At 44.8% G+C, this 22,635-nt stretch overlaps 1 protein-coding gene across 5 annotated transcripts in view; it reads right to left on the reverse strand.

Moving 5' to 3' along the window:
- Positions 1 to 5,446: 5,446 nt before the first annotated feature.
- PLA2G4C (phospholipase A2 group IVC) overlaps positions 5,447 to 22,635 on the reverse strand; it is a 177,780-nt gene continuing 160,591 nt past the window's right edge. For all 5 annotated transcript variants that reach the window (XM_077297850.1, XM_077297860.1, XM_077297869.1 and 2 more), the window contains one exon: positions 5,447 to 6,199. In XM_077297850.1, the coding sequence (XP_077153965.1) occupies positions 6,036 to 6,199 (164 nt within the window). In that variant the 3' untranslated portion in view covers positions 5,447 to 6,035. The remainder of the gene's footprint in view (positions 6,200 to 22,635) is intronic.

The raw sequence follows: 22,635 nt of genomic DNA on the forward strand, positions 1-22,635 counted from the left end.
GTCTCATCTTTCTGTGGTATTGTCATACATATGTAATAAATACCTACAATTACTTTGCAAATTATAACATTGTCGGAGTGCGGCTGCTTTTCTTTAAGTGTGTAAACTAGCTGTTATTAGCGGCAGAAGGTGTAGCCTCCTGGGAGCAGAAGTCCCATCAGCCGACACCAATGACCAGAGGTAAACTTTTTACTACCTCCGGTCAGAGCTGCGGGCTCACGCTGTAATTGACAGCATGGGAACTGCAGCTGTCTGACCGGCGGTAATGATTTTACCGCAGATCAGAGGTAGTGTTTGCCGTGCTGCATTTTAAAAATTACAAAAAGGAAAATGGGCCTATACAAAAGTTTCACCAACCCTGGAGATTTGTGTGCTTAGATACAAGGTTTCAGACCTTAATTAGCCTGTTAGGGTTATGCTTATTTACAAGCATCATTAGAAAAGGCCAGGTAACACAAATTTTCCAGCTTTATAAAAAGCCTCATCTAACCTTGTGCCAAAAACAGCAGCCATGGGTTCTTCTAAGCAGCTGCCTAGCACTCTGAAAATGAAAATGGTGGACATCCTCAAAGCAGGAGAAGGCTATAAGAAGATAGCAAAGCGTTTTGTTATTTCAAATTTCTTCTATTCCTTCCATACTGTAATGCTTACAAACTGGGGTCATTTGTGTGTATTGGGGTGCTTGTAATGATATCTTCAACATGTATTCATGTGTTGACTTTTGGTACTGATACCATGATACTCACCTTACTTCTTATCCACCGATGCCCATGTCGACTGGCAAAAAAAAGAAAAATTATAAACAACCATATCCCTCACCTGTCTCATGTGAAGATAATTCATACTGTCCCATGATGATTAGGATGATTTGAAGAGCAGTCACATCAGTGACTCACGCAGAGCACATTGCAGAGCAGGAGAGGAAGATTACCAACCAAAGCTAAAGCTGCAGGACCTTTCAGGTCATGAGACTGATTACATCCACTGAAGGTGCTTGGGTTAGTCAAGTGTAAAGTCCTGCAACTGCTCAACTCCTGCAGCCTCCAAGGTCCTGATCAGGAACTGCAAGATGTAGTAATGTATAGTGTGTGTGTATGTCTATATATGCATGTAGCAGAGCTGTGTATGTCTATATGTGTATGTAGCAAAACTGTGTGTATGTCTATATGTACATACAGTTGTGGCCAAAAGTATTGACACCCCTGCAATTCTGTCAGATAATACTCAGTTTCTTCCTGAAAATGATTGCAAACACAAATTCTTTGTTATTATTATCTTCATTTAATTTGTCTTAAATGAAAAAACACAAAAAAAATTGCCCTAAAGCCAAATTGGATATAATTCCACACCAAACATAAAAAAGGGGGTGGACAAAAGTATTGGCACTGTTCGAAAATGTCACGCTGCTGTCGCTGCCGCACTCCTTCCCCTGTTATACTTACCAGTCCTCAGCGTCCCGGCGCGTGTCCTCCTCTCCTGCTTCTTCCTCTCTGTCCGTTGGGTGCACGCGCATGCCAGGTTCAGCTCTGCACGTGCGCACTACTAACTTACCTGTCGCCGCTTTTCTTCTTCCTCTCTTTCACCCTGTAGGACTGTCACCCGGAAGTGCTGCATTATGCTGGTATATTAATCTGTTTCCATCCTCTCTTCCTTGCCTGGTGATCATTTGTGTCTTCGAATGCTCTTGGCCGCATGTTAACCTTGGTGTTCTCCTGTGCCTAACCTTGCTTCTTCCTCTTTGGTTTCTTCCAGCGTCAGTTCCTGTCCTTCTGCACCTTCGTGTCTCCTCGTTACCCTGCAGTCTCAGTACCTCTGCAGTCCTGTGTCTTACTCATCCCACGGCTCCGCAGTTTCAGTATCCTTACAGCTCTGTGTCTCAGCCTTGCAGTGTTTCCGCAGTTCTAATACCTCTGCGGTTCTGTGTCTCAGCCCTTCTCCCCACTCCGGTGTCTCCTCGCCTCCATTTTGTCTCTTTGTTTGTCTTGATCCTCCAGCTTCCATGGCGATAGTCCTTCACGGGCCTGACCCTAACTCTCCCTGTATAGGGGGCGGTCCATCTGGTCAGCTTGTCCATGAGGGGATCGTCGTCGCGGTCTAGAGGGTCCACCATTTCATTCTCTCTTGCAGAATACTCACAGAAAAATCATGTGATGCTTCTCTAATTTGTGTAATTAACAGCACCTGTAACTTACCTGTGGCACCTAACAGGTGTTGGCAATAACTAAATAACACTTGCAGCCAGTTGACATGGATTAAAGTTGACTCAACCTCTGTCCTGTGTCCTTGTGTGTACCACATTGAGCATGGAGAAAAGAAAGAAGACCAAAGAACTGTCTGAGGACTTGAGAAACCAAATTGTGAGGAAGCATGAGCAATCTCAAGGCTACAAGTCCATCTCCAAAGACCTGAATGTTCCTGTGTCTACCGTGCGCAGTGTCATCAAGAAGTTTAAAGCCCATGGCACTGTGGCTAACCTCCCTAGATGTGGACGGAAAAGAAAAATTGTCAAGAGATTTCAAAGCAAGATTGTGCTGATGTTGGATAAACAACCTCGACTGACATCCAAACAAGTTCAAGCTGCCCTGCAGTCCGAGGGTACAACAGTGTCAACCCGTACTATCCGTCGGCGTCTGAATGAAAAGTGACTGTATGGTAGGAGACCCAGGAAGACCCCACTTCTTACCCCGAGACATAAAAAAGCCAGGCTGGAGTTTGCCAAAACATACCTGAAAAAGCCTAAAACGTTTTGGAAGAATGTTCTCTGGTCAGATGAGACAAAAGTAGAGCTTTTTGGGCAAAGGCATCAACATAGAGTTTACAGGAGAGAAAAAGAGGCATTCAAAGAAAAGAACACGGTCCCTACAGTCAAACATGGCGGAGGTTCCCTGATGTTTTGGGGTTGCTTTGCTGCCTCTGGCACTGGACTTCTTGACCATGTGCATGGCATTATGAAGTCTGAAGACTACCAACAAATTTTGCAGCATAATGTAGGGCCCAGTGTGAGAAAACTGGGTCTCCCTCAGAGGTCATGGTTCTTCCAGCAGTACAATGACCCAAAACACATTTCAAAAAGCACTAGAAAATGGTTTGAGAGAAAGCACTGGAGACTTCTAAGGTGGCCAGCAATGAGTCCAGACCTGAATCTCATAGAACACCTGTGGAGAGATCTAAAAATGGCAGTTTGGAGAAGGCATCCTTCAAATATTAGGGACCTGGAACAGTTTGCCAAAGAAGAATGGTCTAAAATTCCAGCAGAGCATTGTAAGAAACTCATTGATGGTTACCGGAAGCGGTTGGTCGCAGTTATTTTGGCTAAAGGTTGTGCATAATAATACTAAAGAATTTGTGATGGCAATCATTTTCAGGAAGAAACTGAGTATTATCTGACAGAATTGCTGGGGTGTCAATACTTTTGGCCACAACTGTATATAGCAGAGCTGAGTGTGTATGCATATATGCATGACACCTGGACCTTTGAAGTGCCAGACAGGCGCAAAACGGCTGTAATCCACAATCTTTCTGCACCCTGTATTCTCCTGTGTACCCTATGGATATCCTGGTGGAATGAAAAATAAAGGACTTCCCATTTTTTAAAAAGGATTGGTGAGTGCTGCTCTTTCAGTTTCTTCAAATGGCTGTTGTATATATGCATGTAGCAAAGCTTTGTGTATGTCTATATGTACTTGCAGAGCTATATATATCTATGTGCATGCAGCAGAGCTATGTGGAACGCCCCGCCTGGGCCGTGAGGTACTTGGTACCGGGTCCGGTACTTAAAGGGGATGTCACGGTGGCTGCGACCCAGTCTGTGGCCCTGGGTGCCCAATTAAAGGGAAAAGTCTTTAAGGGGATTTGTAATGTCTATGTTCGTGATGCCACCTGTGGTTTTCGGTCGGTCAGTAGGGACCGACGCTGCTTAAAGGGATCCTCTGGGGAGATGGTATGCAGCAAGATGGTGACGCTTCCCACAGGTGAAGCGGGGTCCCCAGGGCTTCACAAGTGTAAGGCACCAATGGTGTGGCAAAGAACGAGGACACAGGTTTGCAGTCTTTGCCTGGTTTACTGATGACAGCAGTCCTCAGTCCAGGGTACCAAGTGCAGGGTAGCTATGGTCCGGCCAGCTTGAAGGCAATAGGAGATCCCTCTCCCAGGTGAGGTCCATAAGCCTTTCCTACTTGCGCTACTTTAGTTGGCGAGGTCCCTGCCTCTTGCAGCTTAGTTGCAAAGTCGCCTCCTGTCCTAAGACAGATGTCTGTACGATAGGCAGTTCAAGCCTGTTTTCTATTGATTCTATCAAGGCCCGGTCTCTAAAGTTACTGCTTCACCTCAGACTTGATGCAGGCAATTGACATACAGTCCTATGCCCTCCGTTTCTGCTAAGTGTCCTAGAGTCCCACTATAGCCTCAGGCTCCCGGTACCCGGTTCCTGTGCTCTGGCTCCCAGGGTGTCCTTACGCTGTTCCCCTGCTGAGCCTCTTCCTCCTCTGTGCTTCTTCCCTCTAAGCTCCTCCACAATTCAACTCTCCTTCTACTTCTCACTCTTTCCAGGGGTAGCAGCTCCCTTGTGGCTGCTCGGCCCCTACGTCTGCTCCAGACGTCCTTCTGCTCTCCTACCCTCTCTCAGACTGGCTGACTCCTCTTCCAGACCAGGATACATAAAGTGTAAGGAAGCTCCCCTGAATCTGGGTTCCGAGCTCCCCCTCCTGGCCTAGATTCAGATGTGTTGAATGCGAGTGCCTTACCTGATAGAATCTCCCTTGCCTCCAAGCGTGATATCACCCTTCCTGAAAGGAAGGCAACATCACTGCAACAACCGGTTCCCTGGGGTGTTGCATAAGTCTATGAGCATGTAGCAAAGCTGTGAATGTCTATAGGCATGTAACAGAGCTGTGTAGGTCTATGGACATGTATCAGAGTTGTGTGTGTATAATACACACTGCAGAGATACACTAACAATAGTTTAATTACTTCCCTATTCTACCCTAGTAGATTAAAATGAGAGAGAATGACCCCTCCACTTTATACCACTAGGGAAGTTTTAATTAATAGGAAAAATGTTTTTCCTATTTTCTGCTGTCTAAACCTGGTTTGCGTCTTATGGTAAAGTACGTCTAATGGTCCAAAAAATACGATAAGTTTGTGGATGTAACGTGAAAAAATGTACAAAAGTTCACGGGGTAAGAACACCTTTTCAAGGCACTGCATATGCATGGACCTCCAGGAGAAATGGAGATCGGAGTGGAGCATCAGTGAAGCGGCATAAAGAGTCAAGTGATGACTTAGAAAGGGCAAGTATAAAATTTTTTTAAACATATAAAACATTCTTTAGAATAATTTTACCGGCAGAAATCAGCTGATTGCTCATCCTTAATTATCTATCCATTCAAATATAAATACTACATATGAAAGTAGCACAAAAATTAAAGACAATTACACTTTTTACTTTAAATTTTCTTTCAATATATTTATTTTATATGCTATATTATAATCTCATTATTATAAAAGCTGAAAGAGCAAAAGTAAAGAGGATTTCTGACCAGGAAAAAAACACACACAAAGTTAGAAGAAAAAGGCTATTGTAGGTGTTTGAAGTTTGTCAAAGTTGTAGGCAAATCTACAATTCCTGTCATTCCCTGCTGCCAATGCCTCCCTCTCTGCTTCTATCCTTGCTTTCTTCCATGCCTGTTCTCCCATCATCAGGTAATCTGTTATGGTAAACAGCACCCACAATTAAAGTTGAAGCCAGAGATCATTTGCATTTATAGACTCAGAATATGCAGTTAAATGACCACTGATGTGACCAACGAGGTTTCTGTTTCACATGTTCTGTGACGTATCATCTCAGAAGGGAGTATGATTTCAAGGCAGATTAGCAGAGACAGATTATATCACTGTAAAAACAGGACCTATACGATTTAAAAACTGCTAAAGGTGAAAAGATCACAATAGTTCCACATTATGATGACTAATCAAATACTAATTAATCCATTAACATTTTTGTCTTCCCGGAACACCCCTTGAAGGGTAGACAGATTTCAGGCAGATGATTTACACTTCAGAAGTTGCTGAAATTTTTCTACTATATGATCTCTGTTCAGCTCTACATTTAATTTTGATATCTTCACAAGTTCTTGAAGTTGCGATTCACCATAGAAAATATTGGCGGTAGCATATTTCTCCCTTAATGCATACACTTTCCCTGAAAAATAAAATTAAAGTAAATTAAACATTTTCTAGAGGATGGCTGTTGTGGGTAACATGGCTGTGTTAGGCTGGTTTCACAGTTGCGTACGGGAGGGCTATGGATGGCAGCGTACTTCCTCCCTTCTTTCTCCATAAAACCACGCCTAAGCTCCGCCTACGCTCTGCCTACTTCTCCTTGCGTCCTGCATTGCCCTGCGTGCGCCGTTTTGATGCTGCGCCGAACACAACATGTTGCACTTTGTTGCAGTCTGCGCAGCGCCAAAATGGTGCATGCGGAGGCATCCGCATACGTTCGCATGGCCTGCGTACCCAATGATAAAGATAGGTATGCAGGGCAACGCAGGATGCAAGGAGACGTAGGCAGAGTGTAGGAGTGGTTTTATGGAGAAAGAAGGGAGGAAGTACGCTGCCCTCCCGTACACAAGTGTGAAACCAGCCTTATTTGCCAATATGCCTACTAGAAGGAGACATGTATCAGTTTTATCCTGGTGAACTGTGATCTAACATTTTTCCTTGAAGACAGTAACATGACTGGCATGCCAATGTGTGGAGGCTTAAAAGCCTTGCAATGCTTCTCTAACAAAATAAATATGCAAATTGCCTTTTCAGAGAGGAAGAGGACTACAACTATAGTGCCACCTATTGAAAGTAGCAATCCTAAAAGTCAATATCGACCCTTTAACAAGTCTTGACGTATGACTTTGGTTAAAAGCCAAAGTGGAATCTCAGTTTTCAGACAGGGGTTTTCAGGGTGATGCCCTTCGTGAGTGCAAAGTATGAGATCTGATTTGGCTGTATCATACTGACTGACTGGGATCTAAGGGGTAATATTTCTCCTTGTGAAGCGTAACATGCATGGTTGATAAAGGGTTGATATTGACTTTTAGGACTGCTACTTCCAATAGGTGGCACTAGACTTCTAGAAATCTTCTTCTCTGAACAGGCAATTTGCATATTTAATTTCCCAGAGGAGCATTGCATGGCTTAGAAGCCTCCTCACACTCATATGTCAGGCATGTTACTTTCCACAAAGAGAAGCATTACCCCTTATATCCCAGTTAGAAGCCTATCATACAGCCAAATCAGATCTCATACTTTGCACCAATGAGGGGTAATACCCCAAAACACTGTATCTGCAAATAGAGGTTATGGTTTGGCTTTTATCGATTTTAAGGCTTATTAAAGGGGCGATAATAACTTTTAGGATTGCTACTTCCAATACCTATAGGTGACACTACAGTTCTGGTTCTCTTCCTCTCTGAGGAGGTAATTTGCTTATCCTACTGTACGTTCTTCTGCCACTAACCTTGTGGTTACAGTGTAGAACGTTACCCCTCTGCTACTCTGTTAAATAGACACTAACTTTCATTGAGCTGGAGACAAGTATTTTCATGGACAACTCTGCACACACTTATTGTCCTGTATCTCCATCCACAGCTGTCCAGTCCTTAGATCTATAAACCTCTGCTGTGCAAATAACATACATGGGAGCTGGATGTTAGAAGCTAATGAGATGCAACACACAGATGCTGCTATGATATAGCCATGATTACTGCAATTGAAGTACTTGCACAATCCAGTCATGTTGCAGTAAATTGAACAGAGTGAGCCAGCAGCTGTGAGCATCTGTAAAAGGTTACCTCCGGTCACACGAATCGGCTGATAAGAGTACTACTCCCATCAGCCTAAGCCTACTGTCTCTAATAACAGCGAGAGCAGGCACCACTGATGGTAGTATTCATCAGCCAACGCCCGTGCTATAAATAAATAATAATAAAAAATAATTTGGAGTCTTCTATTGTTGATAACCAGTGCTGGCAAAACTTACAGCTGTGTTCTCAAACCCTCAGCTGTCAGCTTTATCATCGCTGGTTATCAAGAATAGAGGGGTCCCACGCCATTTAAAAAAATGCATTTAAATAATTAAAAAAAATGAAATGGGGTCCTCTTATTTTTGACAACCAGCCAAGCTAAAGCAAACAGCTGGAGGATGGTATTATCAGACTGGTAAGGGACCTGTCATGGTTCCCAATGGCAAGGGAACGTCAGAGAACATAAATAACAGAACAGCTCTTGGGTGATGGAATCTCGAGCTGACCGTGAGCTAAACCTACCACACAACTAACAGTGGCCGGGTGGCGTACCTACGTTTTATCCCTAGACGCCTAGCGCCAGCCGGAGGACTAACTAACCCTAATAGAGGAAAAGACAGACCTGGCTTACCTCTAGGGAAATTCCCCCAAAAAGGAGACAGAAGCCCCCCACATATATTGACGGTGAGTTCAGAGGAAAAGACATACGCAGTATGAAGGTAGGTTCAGCAAAGCGAGGTCCGCTTACTAGATAGCAAGAAGATACAATAGGGAACTTCACGGTCAGCTGAAAACCCTATTAAAATACCATCCCGAAATTACTTTAAGACTCATGTGTCAACTCATGACACCGGAGTGGCAATTTCGGCCCACAAGAGCTTCCAGCTACAGAAAAATAACATAACTGTGAACTGGAACAAAAATGCAAAACAAACTTAGGACTAAGAGTCCAACTTAGCTGATAGTAGTCTAGAAGCAGGAACATGCAACAGAAAGGCTCTGGTTACATTGGTGACCGGCACTAGAATAACTGAGCAGCAAGGCTAAATAGGATACACCCATATCCTGATGGAAACAGGTGAACAGAGAAAGTGAAGCACACAAGTCCAGTACCACCAGTGACCACCGGGGGAGCCCAAAAACCAAACTCACAACAGTACCCCCCCCTCAAGGAGGGGGCACCGAACCCTCACAAGAACCACCAGGGCGATCAGGACGAGCCCTATGAAAGGCACGGACCAAATCAGAGGCATGAACATCAGAGGCTGTCACCCAAGAATTATCCTCTTGACCGTAGCCCTTCCACTTGACCAGATACTGAAGTTTCCGTCTGGAAACACGGGAGTCCAAAATCTTCTCCACAACGTACTCCAATTCACCCTCAACCAACACCGGAGCGGGAGGCTCAACGGAAGGCACAACCGGTACCTCATACCTGCGCAATAATGACCGATGGAAGACATTATGGATAGAAAAAGATGCTGGGAGGTCCAATCGAAAGGACACGGGGTTAAGAATCTCCAAAATCTTATACGGGCCGATGAACCGAGGCTTAAACTTAGGAGAAGAAACCCTCATAGGGACAAAACGAGAAGACAACCACACCAAGTCCCCAACACGAAGACGAGGACCAACACGACGACGGCGGTTAGCAAAATGCCGAGTCTTCTCCTGGGACAACTCCAAATTGTCCACCACCTGTCCCCAAATCCGATGCAACCTATCCACCACAGTATCCACTCCAGGACAATCCGAAGACTCCACCTGACCGGAAGAAAAACGAGGATGAAACCCCGAATTGCAAAAGAAAGGAGAAACCAAAATGGCAGAACTAGCCCGATTATTGAGGGCAAACTCCGCCAATGGCAAAAAGGCAACCCAGTCATCCTGATCCGCAGACACAAAACACCTCAAATAAGTCTCCAAGGTCTGATTAGTTCGCTCAGTCTGGCCATTAGTCTGAGGATGGAACGCAGACGAAAAAGACAAATCAATGCCCATCCTAGCACAGAACGCCCGCCAAAATCTAGACACGAACTGGGTCCCCCTGTCAGAAACAATATTCTCCGGAATACCATGCAAGCGAACCACATTTTGAAAAAACAGAGGAACCAACTCGGATGAGGAAGGCAACTTAGGCAAGGGCACCAAATGAACCATCTTTGAAAAACGGTCACACACCACCCAGATGACAGACATTTTCTGAGAAACAGGGAGATCAGAAATAAAATCCATAGAGATGTGAGTCCAAGGCCTCTTCGGAATAGGCAAAGATAACAACAATCCGCTAGCCCGAGAACAACAACAAGGTTTGGCCCGAGCACAAACATCACAAGACTGCACAAAAACTCGTACATCTCGAGACAGGGAAGGCCACCAGAAGGACCTAGCCACCAAATCCCTGGTACCAAAGATCCCGGGATGACCTGCCAACACAGAAGAATGAACCTCCGAGATGACTCTACTGGTCCAATCATCAGGAACAAACAGTCTACCAGGCGGGCAACGATCAGGTCTATCCGCCTGAAACTCCTGCAAAGCCCGTCGCAGGTCTGGGGAAACAGCAGATAATATCACCCCATCCTTAAGGATACCTGTAGGTTCAGAATCACCAGGGGAATCAGGCTCAAAACTCCTAGAAAGGGCATCCGCCTTCACATTTTTAGAACCTGGTAAGTACGAGACCACAAAATTAAGCCGAGAGAAAAACAACGACCAGCGCGCCTGTCTAGGATTCAGGCGCCTGGCAGACTCAAGATAAATCAAATTCTTGTGATCGGTCAATACCACCACCTGATGTCTAGCCCCCTCAAGCCAATGACGCCACTCCTCAAAAGCCCACTTCATAGCCAAAAGCTCCCGATTACCAATATCATAATTTCGCTCGGCGGGCGAAAATTTTCGAGAAAAGAACGCACAAGGTCTCATCACGGAGCAGTCGGAACTTTTCTGCGACAAGACCGCCCCAGCTCCGATCTCGGAAGCATCGACCTCAACCTGAAAAGGAAGAGTAACATCAGGCTGACGCAACACAGGGGCGGAAGAAAAGCGGCGCTTAAGCTCCCGAAAGGCCTCCACAGCAGCAGGGGACCAATCAGCAACATCAGCACCCTTTTTGGTCAAATCAGTCAAAGGTTTAGCAACATCAGAAAAACCAGTTATAAATCGACGATAAAAATTAGCAAAGCCCAAAAATTTCTGAAGGCTCTTAAGAGAAGAAGGTTGCGTCCAATCACAAATAGCCCGAACCTTGACAGGATCCATCTCAATGGAAGAGGGGGAAAAAATGTACCCCAAAAAAGAAATCTTTTGAACCCCCAAAATACACTTAGAACCCTTCACACACAAGGAATTAGCCCGCAAAACCTGAAAAACCCTCCTGACCTGTTGGACATGAGAATCCCAGTCATCCGAAAAAATCAAAATATCATCCAGATACACGATCATAAATTTATCCAAATATTCACGGAAAATGTCATGCATAAAGGACTGAAAGACTGAAGGGGCATTTGAAAGACCAAAAGGCATTACTACATACTCAAAATGGCCCTCGGGCGTATTAAATGCGGTTTTCCACTCATCCCCCTGCTTAATTCGCACCAAATTATACGCCCCACGGAGATCAATCTTAGAGAACCACTTAGCCCCTTTTATTCGAGCAAACAAATCAGTCAGCAGTGGCAGAGGATACTGATATTTGACTGTAATTTTATTCAAGAGTCGATAATCAATACACGGCCTCAAAGAGCCATCTTTTTTAGATACAAAGAAAAAAACGGCTCCTAAGGGAGATGAAGAAGAACGAATATGTCCCTTTTCCAGGGACTCCTTAATATATTCTCGCATAGCAGCATGTTCAGGTACAGATAGATTAAATAAACGACCCTTTGGAAATTTACTGCCCGGAATCAGATCTATGGTACAATCGCAATCTCTGTGAGGAGGTAGTGAACCAAGCTTAGGCTCCTCAAAAACATCACGATAATCAGATAAAAATTCCGGAATCTCAGAGGGAATAGATGACGAAATGGAAACCAAAGGTACGTCCCCATGAGCCCCCTGACATCCCCAGCTTAACACAGACATTGCTTTCCAGTCAAGGACTGGGTTATGAGATTGTAACCATGGTAATCCGAGCACCAAAACGTCATGTAGATTGTACAACACAAGGAAGCGAATCATCTCCTGATGGTCTGGATTCATACGCATAGTCACTTGTGTCCAGTATTGTGGTTTATTACTAGCCAATGGTGTAGAGTCAATACCCTTCAGAGGTATAGGAACTTCCAGAGGCTCTAGATCAAACCCACAGCGCCTGGCAAAGGACCAATCCATTAGACTCAAAGCGGCGCCAGAGTCGACATAGGCATCCGCGGTAATTGACGATAATGAACAAATCAAGGTCACAGACAGAATAAACTTAGACTGTAAAGTGCCAATTGAAATAGACTTATCAACCTTTTTTGTACGTTTAGAGCATGCTGATATAACATGAGTTGAATCACCACAATAGAAGCACAACCCATTTTTTCGCCTAAAATTCTGCCGTTCGCTTCTGGACAGAATTCTATCACATTGCATATTTTCTGGAGCCTTCTCAGAAGACACCGCCAAATGGTGCACAGGTTTGCGCTCCCGCAAACGCCGATCAATCTGAATAGCCATTGTCATGGACTCATTCAGACCTGTAGGTGCAGGGAACCCCACCTGTTGTGAAATTGGATTTTGGGCTCCCCCGGTGGCCACTGGTGGAATTGAACTGGTGTGCATCATCCTCTCTGTTCACCTGTTTCCATCAGGATGTGGGAGTCGCTATTTAGCCTTGCTCCTCTGTCACTTCCATGCCGGTCAACATTGTAATCAGAAGCCTTTCTGTGCATGTTCCTGCTGCTAGACAACTCCCAGCTAAGTTGGACTTTAGTCCTTGTTTGTTTTTGCATTTTGTTCCAGTTCACAGCTGTAGTTTCGTTTCTGTGTCTGGAAAGCTCTTGTGATCTGAAATTGCCACTCTGATGTTATGAGTTAATACTAGAGTCTTAAAGTAATTTCAGGATGTGTTTTGATAGGGTTTTCAGCTGACCATGAAAGTGCCCTTTCTGTTTTCCTGCTATCTAGTAAGCGGACCTCAATTTTGCTAAACCTATTTTCATACTACGTTTGTCATTTCATCTAAAATCACCGCCAATATTTGTGGGGGCCTCTGTCTGCCTTTCGGGGAAATTTCTCTAGAGGTGAGCCAGGACTATATTTTCCTCTGCCAGGATTAGTTAGTCCTCCGGCCGGCGCTGGGCGTCTAGGGATAAAACGCAGGCTACGCGTACCCGGCTACTGTTAGTTGTGCGGCAGGTTTAGTTCATGGTCAGTTTAGTTCCATCCTTCCAAGAGCTAGTTCTAATGTTTGCTGGGCTATGTTCTCTTGCCATTGAGAACCATAACAGTTTGACCGGCCAAAAAGGGTTAAATTAATTGACAGAGAAAGGAGAGAAAAGAGAAGTCTGCAGAAGATTTTTTTTTTTTTTTTTTTTTTTTTTTTTCAGTTCTGAGTGTGCTTGTAATTGAATCTCTTGCTAGTCTGCCTATATTGCAGCCTTTCTCTCTCTCTCTCCTTCTAATCCTGGAATGGCTCTGTGTTCACCTGTTTAAAATGGATATTCAGAGTTTAGCTGCAGGTTTGAATAATCTCACCACGAAAGTTCAAAATTTACAAGATTTTGTTGTTCATGTTCCTATATCTGAACCTAGAATTCCTTTGCCTGAATTTTTCTCGGGGAATAGATCTTGCTTTCAAAATTTCAAAAATAATTGCAAGTTGTTTTTGTCCCTGAAATCTCGCTCTGCTGGAGATCCTGCTCAGCAGGTCAGGATTGTGATTTCCTTGCTCCGGGGCGACCCTCAGGATTGGGCTTTTGCATGGGCTCCAGGGGATCCTGCGTTGCTCAATGTGGATGCGTTTTTTCTGGCCTTGGGGTTGCTTTATGAGGAACCTCAGTTAGAACTTCAGGCGGAAAAGGCCTTGATGTCCCTATCTCAGGGGCAAGACGAAGCTGAAATATACTGCCAGAAATTCCGTAAATGGGCTGTGCTTACTCAGTGGAATGAGTGCGCCCTGGCGGCGAATTTCAGAGAGGGTCTCTCTGATGCCATTAAGGATGTTATGGTGGGGTTCCCTGTGCCTGCGGGTCTGAATGAGTCCATGACAATGGCTATCCAGATCGATAGGCGTCTGCGGGATCGCAAACCTGTGCACCATTTGGCGGTGTCTGCTGAGAAGACGCCAGAGAATATGCAATGTGATAGAATTCTGTCCAGAAGTGAACGGCAGAATTTTAGACGAAAAAATGGGTTGTGCTTCTATTGCGGTGATTCAACTCATGTTATATCAGCATGCTCTAAGCGTACTAAGAAGCTTGATAAGTCTGTTTCAATTGGCACTTTACAGTCTAAGTTTATTCTATCTGTGACCCTGATTTGTTCTTTATCATCTATTACCGCGGATGCCTATGTCGACTCTGGCGCCGCTTTGAGTCTTATGGATTGGTCCTTTGCCAAACGCTGTGGGTATGATTTGGAGCCTCTTGAAACTCCTATACCCCTGAAGGGGATTGACTCCACCCCATTGGCTAGCAATAAACCACAATACTGGACACAAGTAACTATGCGGATTAATCCGGATCACCAGGAGATTATTCGCTTTCTTGTGCTGTATAACCTACATGATGTGTTGGTGCTTGGATTGCCATGGCTGCAATCTCATAACCCAGTCCTTGACTGGAAATCTATGTCTGTGTTAAGCTGGGGATGTAAGGGGACGCATGGGGACGTACCTGTGGTTTCCATTTCATCATCTATTCCCTCTGAGATTCCTGAATTCTTGACTGAATATCGTGACGTTTTTGAAGAACCTAAGCTTGGTTCATTACCTCCGCACCGGGAGTGCGATTGTGCCATAGATTTGATTCCGGGTAGTAAATACCCTAAGGGTCGTTTATTTAATCTGTCTGTGCCTGAACATGCTGCTATGCGAGAATATATAAAGGAGTCCTTGGAAAAGGGACATATTCGTCCTTCGTCATCTCCCTTAGGAGCCGGTTTTTTCTTTGTGGCTAAGAAAGATGGCTCTTTGAGGCCGTGCATTGATTATCGGCTTTTGAATAAAATCACGGTTAAATATCAATATCCGTTGCCACTGCTGACTGATTTGTTTGCTCGCATAAAGGGGGCCAAGTGGTTCTCTAAGATAGATCTCCGTGGGGCGTATAATTTGGTGCGAATTAAGCAGGGGGATGAGTGGAAAACCGCATTTAATACGCCCGAGGGCCACTTTGAGTATTTGGTGATGCCTTTTGGTCTTTCAAATGCCCCTTCAGTCTTTCAGTCCTTTATGCATGACATTTTCCGTGATTATTTGGATAAATTTATGATTGTGTATCTGGATGATATTTTGATTTTTTCGGATGACTGGGACTCTCATGTCCAGCAGGTCAGGAGGGTTTTTCAGGTTTTGCGGGGTAATTCCTTGTGTGTGAAGGGTTCTAAGTTCGTTTTTGGGGTTCAAAAGATTTCCTTTTTGGGATATATTTTTTCCCCCTCTTCCATCGAGATGGATCCTGTCAAGGTTCAGGCTATTTGTGATTGGACGCAACCCTCTTCTCTTAAGAGTCTTCAGAAATTTTTGGGCTTTGCTAACTTTTATCGTCGATTTATTGCTGGTTTTTCTGATGTTGTTAAACCATTGACTGATTTGACTAAGAAGGGTGCTGATGTTGCTGATTGGTCCCCTGCTGCTGTGGAGGCCTTTCGGGAGCTTAAGCGCCGCTTTTCTTCCGCCCCTGTGTTGCGTCAGCCTGATGTTGCTCTTCCTTTTCAGGTTGAGGTCGACGCTTCTGAAATCGGAGCTGGGGCGGTTTTGTCGCAGAGAAGTTCCGATTGCTCCGTGATGAGACCTTGTGCTTTTTTCTCGCGTAAATTTTCGCCCGCCGAGCGGAATTATGATGTTGGGAATCGGGAGCTTTTGGCCATGAAGTGGGCTTTTGAGGAGTGGCGTCATTGGCTTGAGGGGGCTAGACATCAGGTGGTGGTATTGACTGATCACAAAAATCTAATTTATCTTGAGTCCGCCAGACGCCTGAATCCTAGACAGGCGCGCTGGTCGTTGTTTTTCTCTCGGTTTAATTTTGTGGTGTCCTACCTGCCGGGTTCTAAGAATGTTAAGGCGGATGCCCTTTCTAGGAGTTTTGAGCCTGACTCCCCTGGTAATTCTGAACCTACAGGTATCCTTAAGGATGGAGTGATATTGTCTGCCGTTTCTCCAGACCTGCGGCGGGCCTTGCAGGAGTTTCAGGTGGATAGACCTGATCGTTGCCCACCTGGTAGACTGTTTGTTCCTGATGATTGGACCAGTAAAGTCATTTCTGAGGTTCATTCTTCTGCGTTGGCAGGTCATCCTGGAATCTTTGGTACCAGGGATTTGGTGGCAAGGTCCTTCTGGTGGCCTTCCCTGTCTCGAGATGTGCGAGGCTTCGTGCAGTCTTGTGACGTTTGTGCTCGGGCCAAGCCTTGTTGTTCTCGGGCTAGTGGATTGTTGTTGCCCTTGCCTATCCCGAAGAGGCCCTGGACGCACATCTCGATGGATTTTATTTCGGATCTTCCTGTTTCTCAGAAGATGTCTGTCATCTGGGTGGTGTGTGATCGTTTCTCTAAGATGGTCCATTTGGTTCCCCTGCCTAAGTTGCCTTCTTCTTCCGAGTTGGTTCCTCTGTTTTTTCAAAATGTGGTCCGTTTGCATGGTATTCCGGAGAATATCGTTTCTGACAGAGGTACCCAATTCGTGTCTAGATTTTGGCGAGCATTCTGTGCTAGGATGGGCATAGATTTGTCTTTCTCGTCTGCTTTCCATCCTCAGACTAATGGCCAGACCGAGCGGACGAATCAGACCTTGGAGACATATTTGAGGTGTTTTGTGTCTGCAGATCAGGATGATTGGGTTGCTTTTTTGCCTTTAGCGGAGTTTGCCCTCAATAATCGGGCCAGCTCTGCCACCTTGGTGTCTCCCTTTTTCTGTAATTCGGGGTTTCATCCTCGATTTTCTTCTGGTCAGGTGGAATCTTCGGATTGTCCTGGAGTGGATGCTGTGGTGGAGAGGTTGCATCAGATTTGGGGGCAGGTAGTGGACAATTTGAAGTTGTCCCAGGAGAAGACTCAGCTTTTTGCCAACCGCCGGCGTCGGGTTGGTCCTCGGCTTTGTGTTGGGGACTTGGTGTGGTTGTCTTCTCGTTTTGTCCCTATGAGGGTTTCTTCTCCCAAGTTTAAGCCTCGGTTCATCGGCCCGTACAAGATATTGGAGATTCTTAACCCTGTGTCCTTCCGTTTGGACCTCCCTGCATCTTTTTCTATTCATAATGTTTTTCATCGGTCATTATTGCGCAGGTATGAGGTACCGGTTGTGCCTTCCGTTGAGCCTCCTGCTCCGGTGTTGGTTGAGGGCGAGTTGGAGTATGTTGTGGAAAAAATCTTGGACTCCCGTGTTTCCAGACGGAAACTCCAGTATCTGGTCAAATGGAAGGGATACGGTCAGGAGGATAATTCTTGGGTGACTGCCTCTGATGTTCATGCCTCCGATTTGGTCCGTGCCTTTCATAGGGCTCATCCTGATCGCCCTGGTGGTTCTGGTGAGGGTTCGGTGCCCCCTCCTTGAGGGGGGGGTACTGTTGTGAAATTGGATTTTGGGCTCCCCCGGTGGCCACTGGTGGAATTGAACTGGTGTGCATCATCCTCTCTGTTCACCTGTTTCCATCAGGATGTGGGAGTCGCTATTTAGCCTTGCTCCTCTGTCACTTCCATGCCGGTCAACATTGTAATCAGAAGCCTTTCTGTGCATGTTCCTGCTGCTAGACAACTCCCAGCTAAGTTGGACTTTAGTCCTTGTTTGTTTTTGCATTTTGTTCCAGTTCACAGCTGTAGTTTCGTTTCTGTGTCTGGAAAGCTCTTGTGATCTGAAATTGCCACTCTGATGTTATGAGTTAATACTAGAGTCTTAAAGTAATTTCAGGATGTGTTTTGATAGGGTTTTCAGCTGACCATGAAAGTGCCCTTTCTGTCTTCCTGCTATCTAGTAAGCGGACCTCAATTTTGCTAAACCTATTTTCATACTACGTTTGTCATTTCATCTAAAATCACCGCCAATATTTGTGGGGGCCTCTGTCTGCCTTTCGGGGAAATTTCTCTAGAGGTGAGCCAGGACTATATTTTCCTCTGCCAGGATTAGTTAGTCCTCCGGCCGGCGCTGGGCGTCTAGGGATAAAACGCAGGCTACGCTACCCGGCTACTGTTAGTTGTGCGGCAGGTTTAGTTCATGGTCAGTTTAGTTCCATCCTTCCAAGAGCTAGTTCTAATGTTTGCTGGGCTATGTTCTCTTGCCATTGAGAACCATAACACCCACCATAACATCTTTAATGGCATCAGAGAGACCCTCTCTGAAATTCGCCGCCAGGGCGCACTCATTCCACTGAGTAAGCACAGACCATTTACGAAATTTTTGGCAGTATATTTCAGTTTCATCTTGCCCTTGAGATAGGGCCATCAAGGCTTTTTCAGCCTGAATCTCTAAGTTAGGTTCCTCATAAAGCAACCCCAAAGCCAGAAAAAACGCATCCACATTGAGCAACGCAGGATCCCCGGGTGCCAATGCAAATGCCCAGTCTTGAGGGTCACCCCGCAGCAAGGAAATTACTATCCTAACCTGCTGTGCGGGATCTCCAGCGGAGCGAGATCTCAGGGAAAGAAATAATTTACAATTATTTTTGAAATTCAAGAAACGAGATCTATCCCCGGAGAAAAATTCTGGTATAGGAATTCTAGGTTCAGATATAGGAGCATGAATAACAAAATCCTGTAAATTTTGAACCTTCGTAGCAAGATTATTCAAACCTGTAGCCAAACTCTGAGGATCCATTTTAATCAGGTGAGATCAGAGCCATTCAAGGATTAGAAGGAGAGAGAGAGACAAAGGCTGCAATTAGAGCAGAAATGCAACTAAGTCAACAATAGAGCAAGCTCAGAGGAAAAAAAAAAATAAAAATCTGCAGACTTCTTTTTCTCTCCTTTCTTCTGCCAACGGTTTTAACACTGGGACGGCCATACTGTCATGGTTCCCAATGGCAAGGGAACGTCAGAGAACATAAATAACAGAACAGCTCTTGGGTGATGGAATCTCGAGCTAATCGTGAGCTAAACCTACCACACAACTAACAGTGGCCGGGTGGCGTACCTACGTTTTATCCCTAGACGCCTAGCGCCAGCCGGAGGACTAACTAACCCTAATAGAGGAAAAGACAGACCTGGCTTACCTCTAGGGAAATTCCCCCAAAAAGGAGACAGAAGCCCCCCACATATATTGACGGTGAGTTCAGAGGAAAAGACATACGCAGTATGAAGGTAGGTTCAGCAAAGCGAGGTCCGCTTACTAGATAGCAAGAAGATACAATAGGGAACTTCACGGTCAGCTGAAAACCCTATTAAAATACCATCCCGAAATTACTTTAAGACTCATGTGTCAACTCATGACACCGGAGTGGCAATTTCGGCCCACAAGAGCTTCCAGCTACAGAAAAATAACATAACTGTGAACTGGAACAAAAATGCAAAACAAACTTAGGACTAAGAGTCCAACTTAGCTGATAGTAGTCTAGAAGCAGGAACATGCAACAGAAAGGCTCTGGTTACATTGGTGACCGGCACTAGAATAACTGAGCAGCAAGGCTAAATAGGATACACCCATATCCTGATGGAAACAGGTGAACAGAGAAAGTGAAGCACACAAGTCCAGTACCACCAGTGACCACCGGGGGAGCCCAAAAACCAAACTCACAACAGGGACCATGGATATTGGCCTTCCTCAGTCTGAAAAATAGCAGCTCGCAGCCGCCCCAGAAAAGATGCATCTTTTAGATGTGCCAATTCAAGTGGGGTGACAGTTGTGAGGTTGATGTCAGCTGTTTTATGGCTGCTGACATCAAGCCCACAGGTTAGTAATGGAGAGGTGTCTATAAGACGCTCCCATTACTAACCCCATATTTAGATTGTAAAAAAAACTGTCAGAATAAAATCATTTAATTAAGATAATGACAAAGATGCCTTTATTTGAAATAAAAAATCACAGCTATACTTATGTTTACACCTAATCTATTGAAGCCTATATCCCCTGTAAATAACAGAAAATATTAAACAACCATGATACTCACCTTGCGTCTAATTCACCGATACCCATGTCCTCTGGTAAAAAAGAAAAATAATAAACAACCATATTGTCACGGTTGTACCCCTCAGAGTGTCTGGGATGCAGTTACTGACAGATCAGCCATCCAGTCTGGTATAGGGGTGTGCTGAAGCTGTCTGGTACAGCTGTCAGTGTGTTGTTTGACAGCTCAACTATCCAATCTGAGACTGGGAGGTGTCGGCTGTCTCCAATGTTCATTATTCCAGGTGATTGCCATGCTTCTTAATTGGGCTGTGTCTCTCTGCCAGACATAAATTCAGCTTGTGAGGCTTGTGCCCCTGTGCCTTGAGTTCTACATGCTTGATCTGTTGTTGCCTGACCTTGGACTTCATTCTGACCATCCGTCTGTTTAACCCCTTCAGCTCTAATCCGTTATCCTCCTGGTACTCTGACCTCGGAACGTTACCTGACCACGCTTTTATCTTCCTTCTGTTTATGACATACCTTCCTGGCTTCTAATCTTGGACTTCTTGATCATTCTGACTCACAGCTTGACCATGAGAAGTGACTAGCGTCACATTACGTCTGGCAGTTACATTTTTCTTTTAAGCCAGTATGGATCCTGTTCACAGGCTTAGTGACCAGGTGGAGAATTTGATGCAGATGACTCAGGATCTGGTGAAGGATTGCCAGAGTCTGGAGTCATGGCAATATCAGTTGCAGGGTCAGATAAATAACTTGATGAAGACCCCCTATAGCCCCTAATGCCGGCAGTGGCTGTGACATCAGTAACCTCTGATGTACAGTTGGTGTCTCCCGAACCTGTAATAACCCATCCCTCCCTGATAAATGTTTGGGAGAATGACCAGTTTGGGGCATTCAGGGAGAGCTGTAGGTTATTTTTTTACTCATGCCCCTGGTTGTCAGAAGTTTCAGCGGGTGGGGATAATCATGTCCCTACTGCGAGGGGGTCATCAGACCTGGGCATTTTTTTTGTCCCCACAAGCCTCAGAACGGTTTTCTTTTAATGCCTTTTTTGAAAGTTTAGGTCTAATATATGACGAATCCTACAGAATCCAGGTCACTGAGGCTAAGATTATGAACCTGGCAGAGGGGGGTCGCACAGCTGAGGACTACGGTACTGTGTTCCGGCAGTGATTCACCGAAGTTCTATGGAACAATGCTGCTCTCAGGTGCCAGTTCCAAAGAGGCCCTTCCGAAACCATAAAGGATGCTCTGGTCCTTCATGATGCCCCATGTTCTCTGTTGAAGGCCATGACTCAGGCCATACGAATAGACTGCAGAATCCTTGAGAGACATGGTAAACAGCAGGCTGCATGTTATACTTTCCTGGAGAAGTCCATTTACCTGAGGTTAGAGTTGCAAGTCTACATGTTGCGGAGAGAAGACGGAGACAAGATCTCGGACTCTGTCTATACTGTGGTCCCTATGGACATTTTCTTAAGAGTTGCCCAACTTGTCCTCAAGCTATCAATCCATCAGGAGAACATCTGAATCCTGGTGATGGCCGAGGAGTTCCTTTTTCTTCCTCTGATAAAGTACTGATATATACGATGATTTTCTTTGAGAATCAGGTGTTATCATTGGCATTCATTGACTGTGGGTCTGCTGTTAACTTTATTAATTCAGGACTAGTTCTGAACTTAAGAAAAATGTGTATGACCCAGCGATGAAGAATCCGCTGCACCTTCAGAGGTCTTGTATTATAAAACTTCCATTTTATTGAAGAATAGTTAAAAAATATAGAAGAGCACAGTTACATGCAGTCAAATCAGCCAGTGGACATCTACCGTAGAAACAACATGTTTCAGCCTGTGACAAGGCCTTAATAATGGTCATGGTTCTGAAGTTATGGATAGAGACAGTTAGTTTAGAAAACCCATTCAAGTCATCGCCCTTGAAAACACACCGTTAGCTCACAATTTGGTCAAGAGAGCAATGGTGGATTTCTCCTGCTTTGTGTCGGATAATTTACCTGCTGGATTGGTACTGGGGTTTCCATGGTTGCAGATTCACAATTCTGTTATTGATTTGTGTCAGAAGGAGATTGTGAAATGGAGCCCCAATTGCTACAAGAAATGTCTAAAAAATATACAAATCTGCTCTGCGAGTCTTGAGGGTCTTCCGGGGTACCTAAAGGACTTCAGAGATGTGTTCTTGGAAAAAGAGGTGGAGATACTACCTCTTCATCCTCCCTATGATTGTGCTATTGATCTTATTCCTAGTGCCAAATTACCAAAATCTCACCTTAACAATTTGTCAGGGCCTGAACAGACTGCCATGAAAGAATATGTTAACGAAAGTTTACGTATCCATCCTTCCTCCTCCCCTATAGCTGCTGGATTTTTCTTTGGTAAAAAAAAGATGGGGGTCTCAGTCCATGCCTTTTTTTTTGAGAATTAAACAAGATCATGGTTAAAAACACTTACCCACCTCCACTCTTTTCTGACCTATATAATCAGCTTCTGGGGGCTAAGGTGGTTTTGTCAGGTAATCTTATTGTAAAAGTATCAACAGGTATCAAAGAATTGATACTAGGCAGGCGGGATGAAAGCAAAATAAGATGAAAATCATAAAGATTAAAACAGGAATGATCTCACCAAA

The sequence above is a fragment of the Ranitomeya variabilis genome, chromosome 1 (genome assembly GCF_051348905.1).
Source record: "Ranitomeya variabilis isolate aRanVar5 chromosome 1, aRanVar5.hap1, whole genome shotgun sequence".
NCBI lineage: Eukaryota > Metazoa > Chordata > Amphibia > Anura > Dendrobatidae > Ranitomeya > Ranitomeya variabilis.